This window comes from Perna viridis, chromosome 6 (assembly GCF_037379345.1).
Source record: "Perna viridis isolate PV_CMFRI_1.1 ecotype Kerala chromosome 6, ASM3737934v1, whole genome shotgun sequence".
NCBI lineage: Eukaryota > Metazoa > Mollusca > Bivalvia > Mytilida > Mytilidae > Perna > Perna viridis.
In genome coordinates, this window is record NC_142450.1 from 1,033,550 (window position 1) to 1,046,935 (window position 13,386).

Here is a 13,386-nt window from a genome sequence, read left to right on the forward strand (position 1 = left end):
ACCCCACTGGAATAGAAAATTTAAATAGAACAACATTCAAAATAACTTACAACATGTGTTCCATCTATATAAAACCACACACTTATTTTGAAATCAATATGCCCATTACATTGGAAACCGAAATAATTGAAACAAAATTCGGACGGAGAATAAGACGGGTTGGCAGACAAGGTTATTCAAATTTACATTTGAAAGGGGGTATAATAAGTTAACATAATGTAAGAACTTCGATAGGTAGGTAGGAACAAAATGTTTTATGGACAGACGTACAATGTTCCAAACATATAACATATATCATCAATTAAATAGGATTCTATTTAAAGAAAACAAGGAAGGGGTGATTAACCATATCTCCAAATGAGCGATGGAATTGTTTATTACGTCCTAATAATAAATCTTCCATTTATCTCCAATAATCAAACAAATCAAGAAAATCAAGAACAATAACTCTGGTAAAGTGTCAATTTCATGTTCACTCTATATAATTTTTTTTACAAAAAAAAAATATGTTATCAATAACTGTTTCTGAACAAGCAATAAAACTGAATCTGTTGTGTTTTTTACATGCATTAATCACCTTCCGGCTGATTTTTGTAAAGACTGCTACTTCAGTGAAATCTTCTGTATAATGTTCTGAAAAGAAATCATTCATGTCATCTCAATGTTCATGTTGTAGGTATTATCATGAAAATACTGGGATAGCAAAACAAATCACATGGTTTACAGTAGCATTTTATCTTTTTTTTTTATTTTCAAGAAAATTTAATATTATTCATATAAACATGATTGTCACTCCTTCGCTATATTCATGTGTGTTTTATTTGTATTTTACCTATTAAATGTGGCTATTGTTTAATTATTTATCATTTATAATATAATTGTGAATGTTTATTTTATCAGAGACTATAAAAACATGCATAATAACAGACCAAAACAAAATATATCAAATCCATACCATTTTTTTCTCTGTACTGCTTATAAGGAAAATTATTTTAGAAAGTACTGAATTCTAATCCCTGTAAAAAATTACTTTTCATAAAGACAAGTATAACAAGACTTGCTGACACGTCATATACATACATGTATTTAGAAACCAAATCAAAATTCGTACACTATTGATTGCAAAAACTTAAATTGGAATAATAACTATTACTGTGCATATCACTAAATACACTATTCTCACTGAATAATTGACTTCATGAGCTGAAGAAACACATCTTCTGCTATTTATAAAGGTGACGCCAAAATTAAGTGGACTACTTTTATTGATCACTATTTTCTATATTTATTTAAAATAAAATAGAAATAGAATAAAAGAAACATATGCAATGCAATTATAAACATAAAGTGTTTCATTTTTTTTATGTTTCATCTGCGCTGAGGGGTCGCACATACTAAGAGATTGTATGTTCTTAAGTACAGCTGTACCTTAAAACCATAAAAGCTTATGATCAGTGATTCATGCATTCATTCATCCCAAATAGTTTTTTAATTGAAATCCTTTAGTAGGCCTCAAGGAAACTATATCTTTAAAAAATAAAAGTTCAAATTAAAGTTGCACACTGGCGATATCAACATTTAAAATTCGGTAACGTTTCAGTAGTACGGTAAAAGGCAGAATTTTTACACTACAACATGTCAAATATATATCTCAAGGAAATAAACATAGGAAGACATAACAAATTTAATTGAAAGTTTTCAATGATTTTCTAGAGATATGATGAACCACCCTCTGCCTGGTTTTTAGACAGAACCATACTTAAATTTGAATGGAGTTAGTGCTGAATATACAAATGCTGATCAACTGCAATAACCCTTCATCTTAGCGTGTGTTTTTTTTATCAACTAGTACAATTAACCTTCCACTAAATCTTCATCTGATTCGTCTGATTGTTTGTAATAGACCAATAATGAAATATGGATATGAAGTAGCATACTGTGGGAGTGAATTGCAAAATGATTGATTGATTGTTGGGGTTTAATGCCCGAATTGCAAAATGGAAAGCACCTTTATATATAAGAACATACAATAGAATTGTTACCTCTTGTTAACCCTCTTACATTACATTTCTGGGTTTCGGAGTAAAAGTACTATTTTTTTTGTAAAAAACACTGAATTATTGTTTTTTACATCAAAGATTTGCTATTGCATTAAAATATCCCACATGAGACAATGTTAATTAGGGAATATCTCGTTCATGAACTGTTCCAAAGGTCAACAGGTATATTGTCAGTATAGCTAATAATAATCATAATCTTTGAACAGTACTAGGTACAACTCTCTTCACAACTGGCCTCGATGGAACACCTGCAAAAATTGTATTCATGATTAAATTCTGTCTTCAAGAAGAATGTATAACTATAATTAATATATAAATCACTCAAAATCTTGCTGTTGCCAGATAACGACATAATAAAATAAAAAAAAATCATTGGTTTTTAGAGTCATTTTTCAGTAATTTAACTTGAATTGTGAATAGTTTCTGATTGGCTCTCACTCTTTTGATAAACAATGTTCACAGACAACAGACACAAACCAGTAATTCCTGTACTTTTACAATGGTTCTCTACATGATGATATTTAATTAGGTCAGTCAAATATTACAAAGATTTTTTTTCTATTATATACATTATAATTATAAACACTTATACAGTATTAACTGGTAGATACCAGCATATCAGCTACATACAAATCAGTAAATACTTTCAGAATCACGAAAAGCTTATCAACAAGTGTAAACACGCCTTTAAGTATTTTAAGTGGGCTCTACAACATGTACTCTTTAAATAGTCTAAATATCCCTTCAGCCAAGAACCATGCAAACTGTTATATATGTATGGCTGGAAAGCCTACATCTTTTTATTTTTGATCTTGGGTTTACAATGTTATAGTAAACAGATAATTTTTACATTTGACTTTTCATATAACCAGGCTTTCGGCGAAGGAGATATACACATGTAAATTATATAGCATGTATTGTAGAATAAAAGTGCTTCGGCAACAGCATTTATACCAAATTTCAAATCTCTACCATTATTGTATGATTATTGATCTGCCTATATAATAATCTACCTCTAAGATATGTGTATCAGAGTCCTGAATTCCAAGTTTGCTGAGGAATGCTGAACTGGTTCGCTTTGCAGTTTGGCAATTGCTTAATACAGAAGCTGCATCACTGAAAAAAATTTTCGTTATTATCGTAAGTTTCTTTAAGGAGGCAATTTATGTTCCACTCCAGGATTTTTTTTTAAAATCAACAATCTAGTCATGCTTTTACCCATTTTAAACTGGTTCGCTTTACAGCTTGGCAATTGCTTAATACAGAAGCTGCATCACTGAAAAACTTTTCGTTATTATTGTAAGTTTCTTTAAGGAGGCAATTTATGTTCCACTCCAGGATTTTTTTTTTTAAAATCAACAATCTAGTCCTTTTACCCATTTTAAACATGACATTTATCAAGTTTGCTTGCAATTCTTTGCATGATTCTTAAGCACACTGGCACTTAAGTTCTTTGCTTAGAAATCTGTGGGTTGTTATTTGAGCAGTTTGTCGAATCAAACATTTCACAAGATTGTGAATTGTAATCATACGTCTTGATAAAGAAAAAAAAAACTGTCACGGAGGGGTCATTTTGCAGAAATCTGGTGAATTTGGAATGTAAAAGAAAAGTCATATTTCACTTCTCAAGGGCAAAAACTCTTACATGGAGTCGTTTGCCAACTTTGGTCCCTGGGAAACTTTTGTAGGCCTTATTATGAGGATCATTTCAGTAATTAACATATTGGCTAAAACTTAACAGTTTGGAAATATATGCAAAAAGCTACTTTTGACCCCTATGTTCTATTTTTAGAGAGAGTAATCAAGGGAACCGAGGTTATAGCAGTAATGGACGTGGAAAACAGACATACACAACAAAGAACATAAAGTAACTAAAATCATACATACAAAGTAACAAAAGCAAATGAGCAACTCGGACTCCACTAAAAACTGGGAGCATGGACCGGGTACACCGGTAGGGTAAGCGTCCTCTGTTTTTCTAGAAACACCCGCCGAATTGCTGATAAAAAGTCAAGTCCGGGGTAGACGAAAGAGGAAAGAAAAACTATGACACGTTGAACAAGTCAATTTTCATGGCGCAGATGGATACACCATAACGATCCATGATTTCATGATGACGACCATAAAACTTTTGTAGTGATGACTTCAGTCTTATAGCAACATAACCCTGCCCCAGAAGCCTATTTGTTAGAATGCTAGAGCGAAACAAAAAGTCTGCGTATTCTCGGCACGCTCTGGCATAACGTATGAGTTGTTATATGAATACTCCATACGAAGGTGCTGAAGGGATGTTGCCACAGATGAAAGGAAAGTTGACAATTTTGAATGAAAAGTCATCACGTTTATCGTTAAGTTTGGTCAATAGTTTTCCTTTACCATCGATTTAGTGTAGGTCAAGATATGAGGCTGATTTCACAGTGTCTGCAGTATTCCTTATCTCTGGTTATTTGGGGTACATGCGATGTATCAAATACCCAAAATTATAATTGTTTAACGATAATACGTCATCTATATAGCAAAACTGGGATTAAAGAATCTAGCTAAACGATATTCTTTCTTTTGGATCCGATTAGCTATAAAGTAAGACTCATAAGACATGTAAGAGTGAAGGAATAGATCAGCAAGTACAGGAGAACAATTTGTTCCTATTGGAATGCCGACCGTTTGTTGAAAAACGCGTCCACCACACTGGACAAATATATTGTCGATTCAAAATTCCAGTATTTTGTAAACATCTTCTTCCGTATATTTGGAATTATTTCTAACAATGTATGAGGAATCTCTACCAAGAACTGTTTATTTGTAACTAGGTGTACCACCTTGTTTTTGAAAAACAACGATGTATAATGTTTTAAGTCGGGATTTTAACTGAGTATGTGGAATAGAAGTATACAGGTTTGAAAAATCATAGGTTTTAATGCTATTATATTCTGATAATAGTCTTGAACTGATTGTCTCCAAAAGATCTTTCGAATTTTTCAGGATCCACATTGAATTAATACCACTACGGGAGTAACAGGTGTTGTGGTCGGACTGCAAATCCTCTTTGACAGCTGTGAGTATAGAAGTTAAATGTCTTGAAAGAGGTTTGGTGGTACATTTTGCAGATCCAGCTATGTAACTTTTTTTGTAAGGAATCTTGTGGAGTTTAGGAATCCAGTACATAGACAGTAAATCACAGTCATCGTTCTTGGTAGGGAGACCAAAAGAGGATAGCACAGATTTATGGTTTTCCACAATTTCATCTTTGGAGTGTGTGGTAGCAGTATATGTCTTATTACTGGCAATGTATATCTCTGATAATAAACATTGGATGTAAAACGTTTTGCAGACGAAAACAATGTTGTTTTGGGGTCCTCTGGTACGACAACATATTTGTCATATATAGTAGACAGTATTTTTGCTGCATCGGAGTCTTTGAATAAATGGTGGAGTATTGGCACTCACTGACCTACTTAAAATTTTCATTCAGACCTCACGGTTTTTAACCACTCTGACAGAGAAGCAACGTCTTCTTTTTCTCGTTTTATCCATTTTCTTGCTTAGTCCTCCACGGATCCATAAGAACTCTAAAATTACAATTTCAATTTATGGAGCGCGGTTTACGGTACTTGGGACCTTTAGAAAGGATATTACGCAGAGATTCGTTTTCGATGATGGAAAAATCTCCCGTAACGACGTGACCGGAAGGATGATATTTGAATAGACAGTCTTTTGCAAGAACAGTCATGTGGTTTAGCGTTGAAGTCCTCAATCACTAGGTTCTGCAATAGCCTTCTATGATTGAAAATTTTGGATGCAATGGGTGAAGTATAGGAATATGAAATAATTGGTATGGATTTGTCTTTGTAATATGTCGGAAAAACGTTGGAAACGTTTTTGTAATGGAGGATATTAGCCAAATTAATTGCATCTATACCTTTGTTAACAAACGGTAGTGGAAGAAATAATCGTGTTTCTTCATCTTGACTTATCACACTAACTGGTTTAAAGATTCTGTGGAAATCAATATCTAACATAATTTCAACAAATCTGTATAATGATGAGATAGGGTCAAAAACAGGGGTGCCAACATATGTCTTGTAAAAGAGAGTAGAGTAGAGTGAACACCTAGGGTGAACAGATTTTGTACCAAATTTTAACAACTGATAGATCTCATCATGCTAAATACTTTCATTCTATGTTAGAATTTGATTCAATCTAACGGTTTTGGATTTATATGCAAAAATCTACTGTCCGACCCATGTGTTCTAATTTCAGTAACGGCGGTCATGCTTTGTAACCGATCAAAAATCCAATTATTTTGTGCAGGATAATTTAAGGGACAATCATCTTAAGTTTCATATAAATCAATTGAGTAGCTTCAGAGGAGAAGATGTTTGAAGAAATTGTTAACGAAGACGACGACGGCGACGGACGCCAAGTGATGGCAATAGCTCACATGGGCTGCATAAAATAATTCATGATTGTTTTGTGCAAATTTCTGAATTTTGATTAGAACGAACCGTAATAAAGTGTCATACTGATTGTACTGAGAACATAAATTAATAAATCAATCATGTGTTTTCATTAAAAATACAAAACGTAGGAAATCTAAAAGAAAAGTAAATTTATAAAAAGGCCTCGAAAACCGGGGTCTCAAATGCATTGCAAGAAATATTGAAATATACATAACCTTAATACTACAATGTTAAGAAAAACATAATGTTTTTCACATTAAAAAAATAACATGATTTTTATTAGGCTCGGGCTACTTATTTCCCCTTGTATTCGCTTTTTTGAAGTCGATAATATGATCAATCTTAGAACTACACCAAATAAAAAGCCAATAACAATCCGAAAATAAATTGATCTTTATTTAAAACTTGTATACTATTTTTATTATTTACTGATTTAAAAGTGTCTTGAATTCCATCATTTATTTTTTTTTCAAAATAATAATGATTATAATAAAAATAATAAAATTATTGTGTAAATTTTAAGAGTGAGGTTTTATATAATATGTTCACGGCGTAAATAACTACTACCAATATCAATATATTATTCAATTATATTAAATGTGGTGTCTTCTTACGTATTCAGAATTATTATTGGAGGTTTAGATGTAGCAATGTTACTTTGTCGGCATGTTAAGTTAGTATGGCTATATTTTTTTTCACTATAGGTGCTTAATCTTTTAATTTCACATACATATATATTGATGATGTATTGTCCATTAACAAATGTTCATCTTAGTACTAAGATCTATGATGAAAGAGACGACATAAGTTTTAAAATAATTAATTGTCCTTATACCCATGCAGCAATATATCTTCATCTCCTGCATTTTGTGCTTTAATTACACAACTGATTCGCTACACTAGAGCAAGTACCAACTAGTCTTGTTTCCTTGAACGCCTGTAATATCTGTGCAAGGGACTCCTGGATTAGGGATTTGAGGAAATGCGTCTCAAAAAAACTTTTACCAAATTTAATTTTTACATAACAGTGCTAGGTTAAAAAATACTCAGTTTCGTGTGAAATAATAAGCAATGTTTTTTTGTTAATTATTCTTTTTCCTGAAGCGACAACTATTTATCCGATTATGACACAATAACAAGCACCACTCCACAAGGGAGGGTGGGGTTAGCGTGCTGTAAAACCAAGATTTAACCAACCATTTCGTTCGTACCAAGTCAGAACCATCGCGAAACCAGCTTCTCCGATGGTGTAATATCTATTTTGTCAGATTCAGATTGGATTCGAATTGCTTATGCATGAGATTAATTAACCTTATTTAGTGTATTGCTTAAAGCGCCAAAGAAGACGAAATTAGTGCAGATGTTTTATTCTTTTCGTCTCTAGTGTCACGCTTAAAATTAAGCAAACAAAAAAGCCTTCGAAGTTAGCATAAAATATAATCAACATGTTCTACTTAGACCCATTGAAATCTCTTCTCTACGACAATGTTTGAAATAACTTCCGGTTACACATTCACGTACTTTTTCCTTTCATCGGTGTTTAGCAGGTTTTTCTGTAAATTATAAAACTGTAACCATCCCATTTAAGGTTTATCTAAATTGTAAATTTAAAATGTTTTTTTTTTGTATAAATCAGCAATTGAGAGCGAATTCAACGACGTCTATTTCAAAAGTTTTATTGAAGATGTCAGTTGTTTAACCGGCAGGATTACATGCCTTAATGATATATTCAAAGGCGGATGATTTCCAGTTATGTTTATTTGAGTTTATAAGCTGTCCATCCGTCATGATTACATGCTTTAGCAAGGATTTTACTTGCAGCCATAACTTCATCATGTGTCATCGTGCTGTATGTCGGTGTTGTGTCACCGATCATTGTAAAGAGTTTTGCCTGAAATCAAATAAGAAACATAAAACATAAAACAACCTATCTTCATATTCACTTGCCTATATCAAAATTAAATACATCTGATACATTGCATCAGTATAAAATTGACCAATTTAGAATTACTACTTTTCACGGAGAATTGGGCAATATGAATTTTACGAATACACTGCGACGGTGCATAGTTGTTAACAACAACGGAAGTTGAATTCCTGAACATGCCTAACTCAAAATTGCGCGTTTCCTATACAACCTTCATAGTCAAATATTCGAGACATTTGTATTATCATTGGTGACCAATAATATACCCAATAAATAAAGTAAAAATTACTTTATCTGAGATAAGTTCAAATTAAAATTGTACAAAAGAATGAGTCGAAAACAACACAATTTTGCTTTCTTTTCCAAAAAGAACTTTCTAATTCAAGAGGAAAGAATCTGAATCTAAGACATGCAGTGTAGAATATAAAGATATTCCTTTACGACTGAATGTTTGGAATTTGTAATTACTTGATATCCGGCCTTTGTATTTTCTCTCTCACTTTCTCTTTAGAGTTTATTTAACATTACTTTTGATTGGTTAAAAAATATGACTTGGATATTTCCGTGTGTGCAAGTGAGTCAATTAGCATACAGCTTATTTTCATTGTGAAACGCAGGGGTCCAGACAGAGACCCATCTAACACGGTAGATCCGCCAGTTACATTTCACATTGATAAAGAGCTTTAATTTACCTCCAAAGCATGAAGACCCATGGCAGTATGAACTTCTGTTGATTCCTGAGATGCCATTGTATAGAGGTAGCATTTTTTGTGATTAAATACTCCCATTATGTGCTGCAATATGTCGATAAAGAAGCATTTGACAAGGAAAGTGTAGCATTAAAGTATCATAAAACTATAAAAACAAACATTTCTTGTCTTTATGCATATACCATTAGGGTTAAAATAGGAATTTGGTTTATATGAGATTAGATTTAAAAAGCATCCAATCGAACGAGCTTATGTTCGAGTTAAAAACGTTTGCCAATGATATCTCCTAAGATATATGTACAACTGATACATACTTCTACTTGCACAAGTTATTAACATAAAACTACATAAATTTGATAACAAAATATTTTTTTTCCTTTCACTTACCGCATGCGGGTCGTATTTGAAAGATTCGGATTCTACTGGCTCATGAGTGGGACGTGTGTGGTGGCCATGGTGATGTGTGCGATGCACAACGTAAAGTATTTACATCCTAAATGTATATCGTATATATGAGATAAAAATCAAATACAATAGAATGTTTTTACGGCGAAATTCTCTTGATCATATTGACTTACCAAGGTTCAAAATACATCGGAATTTATATCATGAGATTTTAAAATATGTCTGGTTTAGACAGATTTCCGGATTATTCAGGGTTATGTTCAGGTGGATTTCACTGTCATACAAGCTCTTATCCAACTTTCAAAAATATTCATCAACAAAGTAGTCAGCCTGTTTTATCATATATTATTTTTTTCATATACAAACTAAGATATGTATTGTATTTTTAACGAAAATTTCAATTTTTCAAATTAATAAAACACCAACCTTTATGCTTTGTATTGCATGTGGTGGGATCTCTTGGTGATTGATAAGGTGTTTTATTTTGATACTTTCGTTTGAAGCACTTCTTGTATACATTTTTTCTTTGGTTCCCTTGATTACTCTTTCTTAAATTTAGATATTCCATTGTTTGCTGCTAATGAGAGGTTATCCTTGAAACAGATGTGCAACATATCGAAATCTGCAATGTTAATATGACTGGTTCTTTTGTAGTCAAATGAATGACGTCAATCAACGTCGATCATGAATACAATTGGCAACTGACAGTTTATTTCATTGTATAGTTAACTTACAGCGAAACTCCTGAAAAATCTGTCAAAACCAGACACTTTTTACAGTCAGTAAATATCAATTTAAGTAGCAGTCTTTCTAACAATCAGACAGAAGGCGATTCATGTATGTCAAAAACCCACCGAATTCAGTTTTATTTCTTGTTCTGAAACAGTTAATGATCATAAATCCAGTCTTAGTTTTTTCATTTGGTCGTTGCGCTTTTGAGATAAAAAAAAATGTATATAGATTGTACATGAAATTGGCACTTTGCAAGACATATCGTTCGGGATTTGGTTTCATGTGGTTGGTTTAGTGGGAGATAAATGTCTGACTTTTTAAAAAGTGCAGATCTGAATGCAGAAAAGTTGTTTTTATGTGTATATATATAGCATGTAGATTGAAGAAACATCGTTTGTTCGGTGGGTTTTTCTTCACCATGAATCACGTACACTTTACCATTGGCAGTGTTTGAATTTCATGTGGACTGGTACCTTAATAAACCCAAAACCTGCCTAAACGGGACTACTTTTATTGTCTAAAGAGGCGTTCGGTTAACAAAGGTTTTATTGTATCATTAAAGTAGTTAGTAAATCAATTAACTTCCCATGACACACATCTAAGAGTAATCAAGGGAACCAAGGTTATAGCGGTAATAAAAAAATGCAATCCAGGGACAAAGGCCAGACTTGGAAAACAGACATACACCTATAAAGCAACGAAAGCAAATGAGCAACTTGGACTTCACTAAACACTGCATCGGTTGGGTAAACGTCCTCTGCTTTTCTAGAAACACCCGCCGAGTTGCTCATGAAAAGTTTAAGTGCTTACGCGATTTGTCCTACCTTCCAATACCATTGTTCCTCAGTAAATGATAATCAGTTACTGATTTTAAGAATACTGCTGCACTTGTTTTTATATAGGGATTGGTCAGTTGAGTTAGTGTACTTGGATTTGTAAAGTATTACTTAACTCGCGTTTAATTATCAGTGTCGCTGCATTCGTATTTGTATCTATGGGTAGATTTGCAATATATTTGTATATTGTTATTCCGTTTCGTAAGGGAAACGTCTAGTTGTCTTATATTCAGTTTTTGAAATAATTTCTTCTATAAACAGATACGGAACTTACCTGCCCAACTACAGCACCAATAAGAATTAGACCAAGCATGTTAAGTGTTCACACAGTGTGCTTAGAAATGAATATCAACTTTGGACTTCTCTCGTCTTTTTATATCAATTCGTTCTTTGACCTTTTGTGAATTTAGAAAACGTTTCCAAATATAGATTTATACTATTGACGTAGTGCCAATGTAAGAGTGTAAGGTAATTTAGTTCAATTTGTATGCAGTGGGTCATTTGGACGTGGAAATTTAGAGTACAGGTAGCAGTCCCGGTCCTGATAATACAGTGAAAGCTATCTGAACTGAACTCCTTATGGACTTTATAAGTTGCTCAATTTTGACAGGTGTCCAGTTTAGACAAGTGTCCTGTTTACCAATGTTCAATATACAGATAAACTGAGATGAAGAGACTTAAGAGAATATCAACTTTGGACTTATCTCGTCTTTTTATTTCAATTCTCACTTTGACCGTTTTAGAATTTGTTGTTTAAAAAATCTTCTTGACAACTCTACTCAAAATTTCCTCGTCCAAATGACCCTATGGATACAAAGAAGTTATTAAAAAAACTGAATTTAAGACAAACGAAATGGAATAACACTATACAAATATACAAAATTTTGCAAACATAATTCTCAACGCATTATTTTCTCAGAGCTTGAATTTTATCTTTGTTACTTTGTATGTATTATTTTGGTTATTTTTTATTCTTTGTTGTATGTGTCTGTTTTTAAAGTCTGGTCTTTGTCCGTATATTACATTGTTTTGATTTCCGCTAGAATTTTTTTAAAAATCTTATTTCTTATTTCGTTTTTAATATAGTACGGGTTTTACACCACCCCCCCCCCTACATCACTACCTGACTAGAGTGTAATGGGGTTTTGTAAATGTGTATATATTCCTCACTATATTGACTGAATTAGAAAAACTGCGCTTATCACACTTACTTACCCTCACTTTATCCCACTCTCTCATGCTCAAGAGACATACTTACATGATACATACATCTCAATTTTCAATTTGGTATAATAAAAATGACGAAAAATATTTTAAAGTCTAATAAACACATTTTTAGTTATCAAATATCTGAAATATTTCTAATCGGGCCTATATCTCCTCAAACTTATGTTAAACACTATTTTGTTTCTGGCAATAAAATGTTCAATGCAATAGTAATTTCCAATTCTTTGCTTTAAATCAACAATGTTAGGAAGGTTATATTTGAATATGTACTGTTTTCCAATAAATAACAGAAATATTTAGTTTGATATCAGCTCCAGGAACACTGAAAGAGAAAGTGTTTTTTTTCATAACAAAATCAGAATATTATTTTCGTCAAAATATTTGATAATTATCTAAAACATTTGAGGTGACTAAGCAGTCAAAATACAGATCTTCTACGTCTTTATGCTCTGATTACAAAAAGAACACAAATTTGAATCTTTTATATGAATCTTGTGCAAAAACATATTTGTAGGTAAAACTCGATGTAACAACTTGCATTGGAAATTGCCATGATAATCATTACTACAACACTTTTTATTCAGAACATTTTTTTTTCAATATGGAATTTCAGTATATTATTCACTTACCCATTTAATAATAAAATAACATTCGAAAGATAACATTGTTATTTCAATAAATGAAGATAAATAAATCTAATATATTTATTATTTACAAGAAGTTTCAAAAATGAATCTTCCACAGTGTGTATCACTGTGTTTACATTTGCTTTAACAAATTGTCTCAAATCAGTAGGAATATTTGATATTAAGGAGAAATATTTCAAAAGTGTTGTGTATGTTTTGTGTGTATTCCTCTAGAATCTGGGTTCCCTTGGATACCTTAGACAGGTTTCCGAATTTTTTCCGAATTTGGTTTACACATGTTTCACTGTTATAGTTCTATATAATCAAGCAATTGATGATAAAATTAAGCTACAAAGTGTAGTGTAACTATTGACATGGGAACCGAATGTCGAGTAAGAACAAA

The 13,386-nt window shown here is 32.2% G+C and overlaps 2 protein-coding genes across 2 annotated transcripts in view; both read right to left on the reverse strand.

The window, feature by feature from the left end:
• Positions 1-544: 544 nt before the first annotated feature.
• Positions 545-13,386, reverse strand: part of LOC148613153 (uncharacterized) — a 58,755-nt gene continuing 45,913 nt past the window's right edge. The window contains exon 26 of the mRNA XM_088586348.1: positions 545-2,308. Within this exon, the coding sequence (XP_088442474.1) occupies positions 2,250-2,308 (59 nt within the window). The 3' untranslated portion in view covers positions 545-2,249. The remainder of the gene's footprint in view (positions 2,309-13,386) is intronic.
• Positions 8,272-9,635, reverse strand: LOC148613154 (uncharacterized). The gene is made up of 3 exons (XM_088586099.1): positions 9,545-9,635; positions 9,140-9,241; positions 8,272-8,411 (listed from the first exon to the last, which is right to left on the reverse strand). The coding sequence occupies exons 2-3, from the start codon at positions 9,233-9,235 to the stop codon at positions 8,277-8,279; spliced, it is 231 nt and encodes a 76-aa protein (XP_088442225.1). The 5' UTR covers positions 9,236-9,241; positions 9,545-9,635; the 3' UTR covers positions 8,272-8,276.